This window comes from Mobula birostris, chromosome 2, assembly GCF_030028105.1.
Source record: "Mobula birostris isolate sMobBir1 chromosome 2, sMobBir1.hap1, whole genome shotgun sequence".
Lineage (NCBI taxonomy): Eukaryota > Metazoa > Chordata > Chondrichthyes > Myliobatiformes > Myliobatidae > Mobula > Mobula birostris.
In genome coordinates, this window is record NC_092371.1 from 51,733,433 (window position 1) to 51,749,349 (window position 15,917).

Below are 15,917 nucleotides of genomic sequence, written 5' to 3' on the forward strand. Positions count from 1 at the left end.
TGGAGGAATAGTTGACAGTCGCAACTGCAGAGGGAAATATGAAATTTAGAATTAAGAGTAATATTTAAATAATAATTACTTTCTCCAAATATCCATATTAAACTATCTTGTATATGATATGTTGCTTACATAGCAGTAATTTGAAGGCCAACATAATTACTGCATATACATGTGGTCATTATATAGTCAAACATGTAAATAAACCTTTCAGTAACCAGTGGAATCATACAGCAGAAAAATAGGCCCACATCACCCTTTCTGACTGTGACAGTCACATTTTCTAACATTAGCCCTGTATTGCTTCTAAGCCTATCCTATACATGTACCTGTTTAAATGCCTTTTAAATATTTAATTGTATCTACCTCCGCCATCTTCTTCAACAGCTTGTTCCAGGTAACTACCACTGTGTGAAAAAACTTGCTCCTCAAATTTCCTTTAAAGTTCCCTCCTCTCACCTAAACCTGTTCCCTTTAGTTCAAGACTTCCCTGCCCTGCAAAAAGCACCCTACCTACCCTATACTACTCTCTCACAATTTTATTATTCTATTAGGTCACCCTTGAGCCTCCTACTTTCCAGTGAGAATAAACCCAGAATCCGTATAACCCCAGTTTTCCATTCCAGGCAATGCTCTTGAGAACCTCTTCTGCACTCCTGTTCTTGCTACCATATCCTTCCTGCAGTGCAGTGACCAGAATGTTGCACAAAACTCCTAGTGCAGTCTCATCAGTGCTTTGTACAGCTGCATCATGACATCGCAACTCTTGAATTCAGTGCCTGAGCCTATGAAGGCAAACATACTAAATGTCTCTTTAGCTACCCTATTCACCTGTGAGACCTTTTTCAGGAAGCTATAAATTTGCATCCAAAGATCTCATCCTAAGGTCCCTGCCAATTACCAGAATTTGAATTCCCAAAGTATATTAACTCACATTTGCCTGGATTAGATTCCATCTGCTGCTGCTCCACCCATCTGTCCAGTTATATATATACACACATCATTTACTACAGACTTTCAATCAGGTAAGCACCTATCCCCACTGCTATCTCTTGCTTTCTAGCACAAGCCAATTTTTGAATCTGTTTGCCATCATGCCTTGGATCACTCTGTTTGCCAAAGGTCTTACTAAAGTCTTTGTAAACCACGTCTTCTACTCTGCTGTCATTAATTTTCTTAGTTATCTGCACAAAAAAAAATACGAAGAGATTTGAGAGACATGTTCTCCCTGCAACAAGCAAAGCCTACTCCTTTTACCAGTTCCTGCTTTTCCATATGAACATAAATCCTGTCCCTCAGAACCTTCTCCAATAACTTCCCTACATTTAATCTAAGGCTCACAGGCCTGCAGTTTCCAAGCATATCTCTACTGCCCGAGGAGTCAACATTCACTGTCCTCCAGCCTTCTATTCCCTCATTCATCACTAATGCAGATCAAAGTACCAGCTTCCTCCTCCAATGCTTCCATTGATATCCTAGGATAGATCGGATTAGGCCTGGGGATTTTTTCACACTAATAAACATTTCTAACATGCCTTCAGAAACCAGTGTATACTTCCTTCACCCTACTAACTCAGTATCCACTCTCCTTGGTGAATACTATGTAGGACTTTGTTCATATCCCCTGGCTCAGCACAAATTGCCTCCTTGGTTTCTAAGCAGATGTAATATTTCCCTGGTTATCCCCTTGTCTCTAATATACTTATAAGAAGTTTTAAGATCATCATTGATGATGTCATTTTTGGCCCCTTTGTGTCCTCCTAACTTCCTAAGTTCTTGCCCATAACCCCTATAAACCTCAATACCAATTACTTACTCTTGAAGTTGTTTCCTTCTTTTTCCGAATGAAACCTTCAATATCCTTTGTTAAATAAAATGACCATCTTTGCCTCTTACGCTTACAAAAGATTCTGTGAGTATCACGGCTTGGATCTAGAAATCAGTCAGTCTTGATATAATTAGGAAAAATATTTATATCATGTTTCTAAAATTTCAAGACCAACTTCAATCCATTAAAAATAGCTTTTGTTAGTGGCAGATGGAATTGTTTCCATGCCAAGCTATATAACTATATACACAACACTAATTTGTTTCACTGCTTAATGGCGACACTGCTTGAATAACATTATGCTCACTCCAACGAGCAGCCTAATTTGAATAGAAGTTGCCAGATGTGTACCTGGTATAGGCATTATATAGGCATATTTTATCACTAGGATTTATTAAGAGCAGTCAACTTTGGGCAGCTTGCCCTGGTGAATGTGTTCTACGATTAATTATATGTAGAAAGTATGGGCTTGGATTGAGCTAAAGGTCTTTAGTCGCAAACGTAACCATCTAACTGTAAACAGTATGGTATTGTACAGACCAAGAGAAAGAAAGCATGCAAACTCAGAATAAACAAAGATCATATAATATGGTTTGCCTTAATTTGATTCAAATAATCCTAAAAGTGATGCATATGAATCTGATCCAAGGATTTATACGTATATTTTTCAAACATAGAATAAACTCTTTTCAGGCTGAGACCCAGGTCATCTTAGAAGCACATAAGCTGTGATTTGAGCTTTCTTCTTTGTGGATAGGCCCCTTAAAAGGGCCGATAGAAAAACCAGGATAACCTAACAATGAGGAGGAACTAGTCACTACTGTCTGTCTTCCCTATATTTTCACAGTTTCTGGAAGGATCACCAGGATCCTGAAGAAATACCAGATTAATACCATCCACAAACCCATAAGGAAGCTCAAATCACAGCTCATGTGGGTCAAAGGTGACCTGGGACTCAGGACGGCTACTGTTTACAGGATTCCCTGTGAATACAGAGCAGTGTATATCAGCCAGATGGGACGCACTGTGGAAACCCGCATCAAGGAGCACAGGAGTTGTAAGCATTTGGGAGAAATCGGCGGTAGCAGAACATTGCATTCGCAGTGGCCATAGGATTGACTTCAACGGCACAAAACTAATGGCTTTTGGGACTGCCTGGTGAAGGCAGCCATTGAAATAAAACTAGAGGAAAATGAGTTTAATAAAGATGAAGTTCTCACTGTAAGTAAGAACTGGAATTTGATTTTAAACAAGGTGGGACAGTGGAAACAAGACTGGACGAGGACTAACCAATCAGGAGGGATGGATGATAGGGGTATAAATACCACTGGACTAGACAACCCCAGGCATCATCCCTGAAGAATGTGGCAGAACTTGTCATTGAAGTGTCGGGTAAAATTGATACCTAGGCTGGAAGCCCAAGAAGAGTTTATTCATCATATACACTGAGAAAACATCCGGATAAAGCAATAAATTAGATTCAGCATTGGCTTAGATGGAGAAGCCAGAGGGTGGTAGTAGATGGTTGATCACCGACTGGGAACCAGTGATAAGTGGTCTGCTGCATCTGTTTTTGTTTACATCTATATTAATGATTTAGATGGTAATGTGGTAAACTGGATCAGCAGATTTGTGGATGACACCAAGGTTAGGGGTGTAGTGGATAAAGAGGAAGGCTATTGAAGCTTGCAGCGTAATCTGGACCAACTGGAAAATGGGCTGAGAAATGGCAGATAGAGTTTAATGCAGACAAGTGTAAGGCGCTGCACTCTGGCAGGACAAACCAGGATAGGGTTTACATAGTGAATGGTTGGGTACTGAAGTATGTGGTAGAACAAAAGCATCTGGAAATACATAATTTCATAATTCATACATAAATCATACATTCACTGTAAACCATATATAAACCCATAAACCCCTGAAAGTGCCATCGCAGGTAGACCTGGGTCGTGAAGAGAGCTTTCGGCAGATCGGTCTTCATTGATTGGAACAGTGAGTACAGGAATTGATATGTTATGTTGAAGCTCTATTTGTACAGTTCCTGTCACCTACCTACAGGAAAGATATCAATAAGTTTGGAAGAGTGCAGAGAAAATTTACAAGGATGTTGCCAAGACTTGAGGCCCTGTTTTATGGGAAAAGGCTGAATAGATTAGGAATTTATTCCCTGGAACACCAGAGAAAGAAGGGAGCTGTTATAGAGCTGCACAATATTTTGAGGGCTATAGATTTGGTTAGGTGGTGAAGTGGGGATACGTCTCTCTCAAGTGAGGTGTAAGGCGTTCATTCCCTTCCGAGCCTGTAGGTCACCCTTAGGCAAGATGTTAACATCTGCTTAGACCTGCAATCAGGGCCACGTGAAACCATAGGAATAAGTGGTGGATGGTCGTATGAACAACTAGTGCATATCACAAGTTCCAGTTATACAGCCACTGACACCAGGCAGACAATCTCTGAAGAGTATTGTGAATGGCTGGGTCACCCGTCTTGTAAAGACGCTGCCCTAAAGAAGGCAATGGCAAGCCACTTCTGTGGAAAACTTTACCAAAAAGCAATCATAGTCATAGAAAATCCATGATCGCCTATGTCATATGACGCACCACATAAGCTTTGTTCCCTAAGGATGGGCGAGAATAGAACTGGAAGTCACAGGTTTAGAGTGAAACATGAAATATTTAAGGGGAATCTAAGGGGCAACTTCTTCACTCAGAGGGTGATGCAAGTATGGATTGAGCACCAGTGGAAGTGGTAGACGTAGGTTCAATTGCAATACTTAAGAGAAGTTTGGATAAGTACGGGATAGGGGTGGGGGTACAGTCTGGGAGCAGGAGAACAGGATGGTGAGGATCAGATAGGTAGCAGAGCCTTTTTCTGTGCTGTAGTTCTCTGACTCAATCAAACCCTTCCTTCCTACAAAGCCCACGACCCTCCATTTTTTTCCATCCATGTGCCTATATAAGTCTTTTAAGTGCCTCTGTTATCAGACACTATCACCGCACCTGGCAGTATGTTCCCAGTACCCTCACTCTCTGTGCAAAATCCCTCCTCTGCCACCTTCCCTAAACTTTCCCCTATTAACCACAAATAGATGTCTTCCAGTATTGGCTATTGCTGCTCTTGGTAAAATACGCTGGTCATCTACTTCCAGTGTGCCTCTCATAATCCTATATACATCTAATAAGCCACTTGGGGTCAGTACTTCTGTGTAATAATTTCTTCTCTAAACATAATAATAATAATAAAAAAGCATTTTTCAGGGCGACTCTCTAAGCCCACTATGGTTTTTTTTTCCCTAGCTTTAAACCCCCTCTCTAATTTACTGAATTGGATGAAAATAGGGTAACAAATCAGAAACAACCAAATGATTTATACCTTGGCTACCTTTCTTACATGGATGATCTGAAACTATACCTTCTTTCAACAGTAAAACTAAAGCAATTAATTCAAATAGTAGAACTATTTCAAAAGATACAAACATGAATTTTGGATTAGATAAGCAAAGAACATTAAACATAAAGAAAGGTGATATACCTAGTAGAAATTAAACAGAGCAGCAGGATACAACACAACCAATGGATGAATATGAAACATGTAAGTACTTGGGATATCAACAGTTAAAGAAAATAGATCATACTGCAAGGCTTAAGAGAATCTGCCAAGCAATAGTAAAACCATGACAAAGACGAGAAACACTTTCGCTATAACCATATTAACCAATAGACTATAAGGTATAGCAGCAGAATTAGACAATTTGGCTCAATGAGACTGCTCCGCCAGTTCATCATGGCTGATGCAATTTTCCTCTCAGACCTAATCTCCTGTCTTCTCCCTGTATCCCTTCATGTCCTGAACAATCACGAATCTGTCAATCTCTGCCGTAATTATACATAAAGACTTGGTCACCATAGCTGCCTATGGCAAAGAATTCCACAGATTCACCACTCTCTGGCTAAAGAAATACGTCCATATCTCTGTTCTAAAAGGACATACCTCTATTCTGAGTCCTCTGATCTTAGACTCTCCCACCACAGGAAACATCCTTTCCACATCCACTTGGTCAGGGCCTTTCATTATTGGATAGGTTTCAATGAGGTCACCCTCCCATTCTTCTGAATTCTAGCCAATACAGGCTCAAAGCCATCAAATGCTCATCAAATGATAAGCCATTCAATCGTGGAATCATTTTCATGAACTTCCTTTGAACTCTCTCCAGTTCTAAGAAGAGGGGCCCAAAGTTGCTCCAAGTGAGGCTTCACCAATGCTTTATAAAGTCTCAACATTACATCTTTGCTTTTATATGCTAGTTCTCTTGAAATGAGTATTAACATTGCATTTGGCTTCCTTACTACAGAGTCAACCTGCAAATTATCCTTTAGGGAATCCTGCACAGGGACCCCCAAGTCCCTTTGCACCTCAGTTTCTTGTATTTTCTCTCCATTTAGAAAATTGTCAACCATTTAATTTTTTTCTACCAAGGTGCATGACCACGCACTTCCTAAAACTGTATTCCATCTGCCACTTATTTGCCCATTCTCCCATAATCCTAACCTTGAAACTTAATCAAAACTTCCTCAAAACTACCTACCCCTGCACCTATCTTCATATTGTCTGTGAACCTTACAACAAAGCCATCAATTCCAACATTCAAAGCACTGACATATGTAAATAAGAATTGGTCCCAACACAGACCCCTGTGGAACACCACTAGATCCTGGCAGCCAGCCAGAAGAGGCTCCCATTAGTCCCACTCTTTGCCTCCTGCCAATCAGCCACTGCTTTATCCATGCTAGAATCTTTCCTGTGATACAATGGGCTCACATTTTGTTAAGCAGCCTCATGTGTGGCATCTTGTCAAAGGCCTTCTGAAAATCCAAGTACACAACATCAACCAATTCTTCATGGTCTATCCTGCTTGATGTTTCTTCAAAGAATTCTAACAGATTTGTCAGTTAAAATGTTCCCTCGAGGAAACCAGGCTGACTATGGGCTATTTTATCTTGTGCCTCCAAGTGCCCTGAGACCGCAGCCTTAATATTGATTCCAATATTCTCCCAACCACTGAGGTCAAACTAACTGGCCTATAGTTTCCTTTCTTCTGCCTCTCTCCCTTCTTGAAGAGTTGAGTGACATTTGCAATTTTCTAGTCTTCTGGAACCTGTTTTTCGTCTTCCTCTTTCTATCCTAGGTAGTGTTAATCTAAGTGTGTTTGAGTGTACACAGTGTTTTCTAAAATTTGTCATTTCATTCCTTTTTTTTGGTAAATTTTCCAGATCAGTTTTGGACCAAGATATTATGCGAAAAGAACATGTTAAGGAAGGATATACAGTTTAATACGTGCCTAAGGAGTTAGTGTAGAAGGGAGGGCATAATATCTTGGGATCATTGGGCTGTCTTCCAGGGAAGGTGGGACCTGTACAGAAGGGACGTTTTGCACATGAACTGGAGGGGAACTTGTATCCTAGTGGAAAGGTTTGTTAATGCTGTACGGAGGTGCTTAAACTAGAGTTACAGGGGTGGGAACCAGAGTGCCCGAACAGTTAGTGGAGAGGTTGTGGAGGCACGTGTTGGTATGACCTCAGGCAAAGTCAGGAATCAAAAGGTTGAGCATGGTGGAGTAATGACCTCAGCTGTATATATTTCAATGCAATAAGTATGGTAAGAAGGGTGGCTAATAGTGCTGAAGATGGGGTGGCTAGTTTACAAACAGGCAATGCGTAGTGAGAAGAGGCTGTTGATAGGGCAAAATTGCAGTCAACAGGATCAGTTGCAACCTAAAATCAGACAAAATTGAAAAGGGTGAATACAGGACTGCAGGTGTTATATTTGAATGCATGCAATATACGGAATAAAGTCGATGAACTTGTAGCACAGTTACAGATTGACAGGTATGATGTTGTAGGCATCACTGAATCATGGCTGAAAGAAGATTATAGCTGCGAGCTTAATGACCAAGTATACACATTATATCAAAAGGACAAGCAGGGTGGAGGTCTTGGGGAGAGGAAGTATCCTATGGTGGGAGAGTCTAAGACCAGCGGGCACAGCTTCAGAATATTGGGGTGTCTTGTAGAACAAAGATGAGGAGGAATTTCTTTAGCCAGTGAGTGGTGAATCAGTGAAATTCTTTGCTACAGGCAGTTGTTATACTTATATTAACATTGCATTTGCCTTCCTCACCTCAGACTCCATCTGCAAATTAACTTTTAGCAAATCTTGCACAAGGATTCCCAAGTCCCTTTGCACCTTAATTTTAGTTTTTTCACTCCCTCCATTTAGAAAATAGCCAACCTTTTCATTATGTATATTTAAGGCAAAGGTTGATCGATTATTGATTAGTCAGGGCATGAATGGATACGGGGAGATGGCAGGAGATTGGGGCGGAGAGGAAAATTGGATCAGCCATGATGAAATGACAAAGCAGGCTTGATGGGCCAAATGGCCTAATTCTGCTCCTATATCTTATGGACTTAAAAATTTACACAACAGTCTGATAACATATATAGTTACATCAATGAAAACAGGATTCAACACTCTGTGCGAGCATATGGTAAGTACACATCATTAAACTTAAATGAAAGCACAACCCAGAAAAATGAAGAATTTATCACTATAGAAGAAAAAGTTAACCAATGGAAGAGAAAGACCTTCATGAAAGTCATCCCCACTATCTGTTGGACTAGATGTCATCAAAGAAGCATCGAATGCCTGGCTCAGAGTTAGAGAACTATTCCCAGAAACGGAGGGATTCCTTGCGGCACTATAGGACCAGATGGTTAACACAAAAAATGATTTAAAAATACATAATAAAAAGTTACCAATTCAAGTAGATAAAGCAGAAAATTCCAAGAGAAACCAGTCACTATCCAACACATTACAGGATCCTGCAGCAGTTTCACTCAATCTGAATGCTCACACAGGCACAATCAAGCGGCAAACGTCATTCACCAAAATCCTGCTTTAAAATGCAAATTTATAAAAGGCACCATAGCTTACTATAAATACACGCCTGATCCAATTTTAGAGTCAGAGTCCTACAAAGTATATTACAACCTATCCATTATTACAGATAGGACAATCCATTATAACCATCCAGATATAATATTACAGGAGAAATAAGCAGGAACAGCTTACTTAATAGATTTCACCATTCCAAACACACATATGTTACAGAAATCACTAAGTGAAAAACATCAGAAATATGCTGAATTAAAAGAGGAAATTGAAAGACTATGGAACATGAACAGGGAATACATTGTCCCGATAGTAATATTTACAAATTGTATCACCCCTAAAAGGACTACACAATAGCATTAAACAATTAGGTCTACACAGCAACATTTATGTAAATCTCCAAAAAGCTACAATACTAGAATAGTCCGAAAGTTCCTAGCAATTGGGAAATGAGCGTGCTTGGCTATGCCTGTACCTCAGGTTTTACCAGCTCGAGCTGAGAAAAAACAAAAATACAACAATAATAATTTAACAAGCGAGAGCCAAGCAGCACAGAGTATAAAGAACTACACATGATTAAAATTGCTATCAACTTCATAACCAGGTATTGTCACGTGTCTTAAAATTAGTCATAAAGTGGAAATGTGGTATTTAAGAAAATCATTTAATCTAATAGCTGAACATAGCTTGGACGTGAAAATCACCAACTGTGTTCATTTGGGAAAGGCAGCATGGGTCTTACCTAGGGAGTCTGGATAGCTCAGCTTTAGATTCCTCATTTGTGCAGGACAAAATAAATCACTAGAGAGACTGATAAACAGTACTCATTGACATTCTTTGAATTAGAGATTCAAAGTGATTTGGGATTGACATCTGAAAGGTTTGTTAATACCATAAATGGGAAACACATGTCTATGGACAGGATTTGTTTAAATCCTCCGAGTCAATGTTCTGTTTAGGTCGTTCATTAAGAATGACCATTTGGATTAGATATTAGAGATTAGCGGTCACCCAAGGAATAATTTCCCAAAATCACTTGTAACTTCATGAATAATATATCCATTCCTTTACTTTCTTCATCTACTGAATTCAAAGGTTGTAGTAAATCAAATATAGTCTTGGACCTTAAGTACATTGATAAAGGGGCTACCAAATTGCCAGATCCTGCCATACATTGCATTTAACTTCATTAATAGTTCTAATAAAAGGACCCACTAAATATACGCCAGTACAAAAATTATAACGACATAGAAAGGAGAAAATTACATATTGTAAATTATGTTTTGTTACCTTAAGTAAATGACAAAAATAACTGATTTTAAATGATCAAAGACATGATAGAAGGAACATTACTTTTGGAGTATTTGGTAATAGCTGTTAAATACTTTCATTATAATGTCATAATATTAACTTGCTGTAAACAAAGTGAAAAGTATACAGCACATCTTAGCCTGCCTAAGTAGTAAAGTTTCCAGTTGTATCACCTTGACAATTACCTCCATCATTTTACACAAAATCCAAAGATCTCAAAATATCAACAGAAATGGGAAGTTTCAACAAAGTTGCAAATATGCAGATACTGCTACTATGTACTCTGAATTTCAGAAGACAATCAGAATGAAACCAGTATGTATATTTTAAGAAGTATAGTGGACTGATTAATGAAGTTACAGAGATATGCTTACTGAGGATATACCTATAGTTTGTACTAATAATAGGCAACATAGCTTAAAGGTGGTATTGCGGAAAATGTTTATTCTGGACGAGATCCTATGATACTACCATATACTGTATATTTTGAAAGGAACCAAAGCAATCCTTAAAAACTGGTTCTTTTCATTTTATATTTATCTTGCAGTACCTTAGGTTTCTTCAATAATATGTCATTTACACAATATGTAACAGCACCTTTACAGTGATTTTATCTAAAACAAAAACGTGCTTCTTGATACCAGATGACCGGTTGTAACAAGCTATAAAATAAGTCACAGGATGTAGGTCAGTTGCAACTTTGGGAGACATGGCAACTTCAAACAGGATGGCCAGGATGCTAGAGAAAGGAAGTGTTTTGTTAGTGCCTGGATGGTGACCTACCATGAAGATAAGCTATTCAATTCACATAAATGCAAGAAACATTCTACTTTACTCAAATTTGCTTTGAACTTTTGGGAAGCATTTCTGTATGCACAAGTTAATTAGTAATCCAATTATGTTAGGAATGATCAATCACAGTTTTCAAGAAACATCAACATGAAGTGGAACCTGGTAAATTACGTTATTGTTCCTGGAATGAAGAAAAAATTTATAATGTTACAAGAATATTTTTGACAACTGAAGAAAATTCTTATTAATAAATGCAGATTGAATGGTTTTAATCTTTAATCAACACAAGTTAATCCCACATACTTATTTTATAAAAGTCTAGAAGCTTTACAATATCATTTCATTTTTATTAGATCATGTCTAGAGTAGAAAAACAATTTATAAAATGATAATGGCCAGCTATGACAAATATTTACATGTATTATGAATGTACATGACCCATTGTTTTGCAATTTGGTAGATACAGCTGAGTTGTATCTCTTCCTCAATGCATCCATTATGTCATCGTGAAAATATTAGTAAAGTAACCTAACTTGGTGTGATGGGGAACCTAACAGAACTGTACACAGGCAAAACACATAAAGTAGGCATGATCTAATAACATGTGTTGTACTCTACAGAATATTAATCAAATCAGAAATTTTAAAAAAGCCATCAAAAGGAAATTGGATCGATTTATAAGATGCCTCATTGTCTATCTAAGAAACATTTTCATGCTTGCACTGTTATCACAGGATTATCACTGTTTGTGAGATCCCCCGATGGATAATATGAGCAAAGGAATGTCAGAAAAAGAAATAAAAGGAAAGCTCAGTGAATCTATTTTGTGTGGTTTTGAAAGAAGGATAAATACTGTCCAAGAAAGTCAACTGGAAATTGTTTTATATTACTACTTGACAAAATCTTTCAACTAAAGACTCTACAAGCCTAGGGTGTATTCTATTGATTTAGATAGACTGGTGGATGAATTCAAAGACAAAAAATAAAGATAGAATATAGTAAAAAAAAATGAAAATTGTAACTATACTGTAAATTCACTGCTTTTGAATATTTTTGCTTTTCACTTAAACAGTGCATCTTTCATATTCATATTCACTGAATACAAATAAAAAGCTTGGCATGGAGTGGAGAACTCATCATTCGTCACTCACGTGAGACATACAGAAGTGTCTGCTGCTATCATAGCTCCACACTTCAGTTCCATTGAAATAGTTAATACAAGGCAAGGTTTCTATTTGCTATCAGAACCAACTAAATCTTCCAAATGTGTTCAGTTGCTAACTTTCCTCTTTAGATTGAATGCTTATAACGCACCTGCTGCCAAAGAAATGGGAACACTTCATGTGTCCAAAGTACCACCAGGATCTCCATTGTTAGGAATCACATGCTTTCTCTGCCGCCATGATTACCACTTCTATTTCTCCCTCTTCCCATAAGTATCAAGCCACCACTTAGAAACAGTGTGCGCAGTATGAAATGAGTGGAGAATGAACCACACCACAAAGAGTACACTTTGTAAAATGCTGATATTGTGCTGTCATCCCAAAATTTCCTTTACAACAGCTACAATACTTTAGAAAATCTGGTGACCTATTTATTTTGCTACTGTTTCTGAACAGCAACTATTTAAGTTACTTTCAGTATTGTCCACAATGCGAACAGATTTCATATTTGAAGCATTTAATGTTATAGGTATATTGAACCTTTAAAGATGACATTTAAAATGGCGTTGATACACCAGAATAGCTTCTCAGAGGTTTAACTTTAACTATTAAATCAATTCTAGTTTTAATAGTTATTATTTATATTTTAATTGTTTTATTAATTCATTTTGTGATTTTCTGTTAAAACCACATTAGATAAACTATTATAAAATAAGCAGAACATTACTATAAACTGCAAGAATGGTCTTAACAAGAACATTTCATGCAATGCTGCTCTCGGCTGTGAAATTGCAGAGAATTCACATCAACCTACATCACAGATAAATCAGAGATAGATATTTGCTTAGTAAACCTGACCTTTGATACATGTGTAATAAATCATAAACATGCAGCTTCCCCTTCCAGTGAAAAATCTATGATTTAAAAAGGCTCAGCTTGCTCCTGGCATTTTGTGCTATTTTCCTTGAAATTACCTTCATCTGATGACCTTTATGAGTAAGCTCAAACTAAGTTTTATAATCAATGAAAAATACTTCCCTTATGGTGTGACAAAGACTTCAGTTTCAGTTTGCCAAGTGGACTTGTACAATGTTAGGTAAACTGGGAGCTAAATATGAGACCCTAAAGTAGTCAAAGTAAGTTCAGAAAAATCAATAAAGAAGATGTATTGTGTACGTATAAACAAGGGAATTGCAGATAAACATACAGAAAAAAGCCTCCTATCCACATGCTGACCAGTTGCAAACTTGCTGATATGTATGAAGCGATTAAGGTGGTAACTACAATGTCAAAACTATTTACCTGCTAACATTTTCATGGCATTGTTCACAGGATTAACCAAAGAGCTCAGAAAAGGAGCAAATACATTTTCAAGCACTTCTGGAAAGCTGTTTCATTTATCTTTTGCAGTAAGTTACAAAAAATTCACACCGGCCAATACATTTAATGTTACACTGCTTCACTCCTATCAAGATTCATGATAAGTGGCTACTGAATGAACTGAATTAAAAGTCTAAGACCTTTGTTTAATTTTGTTTTGTTCAAATGTATCTTTTCCAGTCTTTGGTGCATTGGGGTCGCCTACTCAAATAAGCAGACACTAATTAAATGAGAGAGAAAATAAAATCAACTTTATTTATTAACTACTGTTACCACTGGTTTATTTTATAATTATTATAAATTAATGATCACTGAAATGAATTGTCTACTGATTTATTTGAAAAGATGTTGGACTTTATCTGCCAAAAAACATATTATATTGCAACTCAATCTATGATTTACTAATGGCTACATACTCTAGGTATTTCAAAGTCATTCGAAGGTTTGGGTAACACCTTATCCAGAGATTTAGTCGTGATGAATTAAGATATGTCAATATATTGATTTGTTCAAACAAGTCACTGAATAAAATTCTGGCTTAAATATTTCATTTCTTTTCATTTATTCATGGGGTTTGGGCAGTGTGGTCATGGCCTGTATTTATAGCCCATCAGTAGCTACTCTGGAGAAGGCAGTGATGACCTGACTTCTTGGAGTTCTGCAAGGTATATGATGAAGGTTGTTGGATATGGATTTTTTAAGATTTTGACCGCAGAACAGTGAATGAAGAGTGCTGTATTTCCAAGCCAGCATGGCTTGTGACTTGGAAGGAAGTGTGCTGAAGATGATGCTCATGGTATTCTAGGACCACAATGTTCTTCACAACAAATGGCAAACAATTAGCATTAAAGTTACAAACCCAGGACAGGATTGATATACATACTGAATCATCTGTTTTCTCATGTTTTTCTAATATTTCTATTGCTAATTGAACCAGACAGTTTTTAGCTAATCACTCAAACACTTTAGACATTTATTATCACAATTGTAAGAGACCAAGGGCAAAGATGAACTTTAACACATTGAATTAGACTTTTCTTTACTTCTCAATGATAAGATGTTTCTCCAAACATTATTATCATCAACTATGTAAGACTCCTTTGTAGATATGAATTACCCAAGAAGCCTCGGCCAGTCCAATCAAAGTCCTTTCATCCAGGACAGTGAAAACTAGTATGTCGTCAGTATATGCATGATTTGGTTTCCCACATAAAATATTTGAATATTTTAAAATATTTGAATATTTTAAAATATAAAATTAACCTTTATATTATACCTTGTATTTCAGCTGCGTAAGCACTCCTTTATTAATTGTCACAATTCTGTTTTCTGGAGTGGTTAAAATGAAGAAGACAAGGCGTTTGATAACGATAACCAAGCAGCAATATTCTAGATATTTCACAGTTTTGCTAATAAGCAATTACATCTCTCAAAGATGGTGCTGGGTAAGTTTAAAATTGGGCCGAATGTCACACTTACCGCGACTTTTGTCCGCCAGGAAACGGAATTTGTATCCCAAAGACCCACTTTCTTTTACTTATAAGATTATACTGGACGAACTATCTGTTAAACTAGAGTTAATCTAATCTTAATGTTATTCTCGTCCAGATCCGTTCAACTGTTTCAGAAGATCTAAATTGTATTTATGACTTGTAATACAATATATACAGTATTTTGGAATTACCTTGGCGGCCACCGAGGAGCTGGGTTTCTCTAAAAGGTCCCAAAGTTTCTTCCTTTTCTCCGCACAGAAGGTGTTATCAAATTCTTCTCCCTCTCTATCCCTCATGGTCTCAGCTTCCCGCTTCAGTTCCTCGTTCATTTGTTCCTTTTTCTGGTGATACCTGGCTTGGCAACAGGACTCCAGATAGATTTCGTCTATCCCCCAGTAGTCCAGCTCCTGGCTGAAGGACAAAGCGCACATCTCTTCCATCATATGCAACTTGCCCGTACGGTAAAAATTCAAAATAGATGTAAAAGCTCCCGGGTGACGATCAAAAAAGTACTCGTTCTCCTCCAAGTTGTAATCATCACAGCTCTCCATAAGGGACTCGTGAGTGTTGCAATCCCGGAGTTTGCCCAGTCGCGTCCGGGGTAACCGGTCCAAGGTTCTCCACAGTACTTCGTGTGCAAGTCCCCCAACATTGAGTTTTACCCTCCTGGAACAAGCCTTGCTCCTGATGATCTCCACGGGATCTGGAGGCAGGGAGCTTGTGGATCGAGATCCCCCTCTATTCATCCCCGTGGGCATGCTTCCAGTTTTCTTCTGCAAGGTTGTATATTATCTCACATTAACTATCCGAGCGTTGGATCTCAGTGCAAGGCTTTCATCTGGCTGCTTTTACACCCATCCTCGAAGCTGGAAAAAAAAGGAGAACAAAAAAGATATTTGGTGACAAGATCCAAATTGTTCTTCAGATTCAATTGACCTACAAAAGGAGCAAGTACATCTCTAACGCAGTCAGGAGGTGCGGGAGCGGCGCCTTATCCAGTAA

At 37.9% G+C, this 15,917-nt stretch overlaps 1 protein-coding gene across 1 annotated transcript in view; it reads right to left on the reverse strand.

The window, feature by feature from the left end:
* The window catches only part of kcnb1 (potassium voltage-gated channel, Shab-related subfamily, member 1), a 318,203-nt gene extending 302,530 nt beyond the window's left edge, over positions 1-15,673 (reverse strand). The window contains exon 1 of the mRNA XM_072276983.1: positions 15,107-15,673. Within this exon, the coding sequence (XP_072133084.1) occupies positions 15,107-15,673 (567 nt within the window). The remainder of the gene's footprint in view (positions 1-15,106) is intronic.
* Between the last annotated feature and the right edge of the window lie 244 nt (positions 15,674-15,917).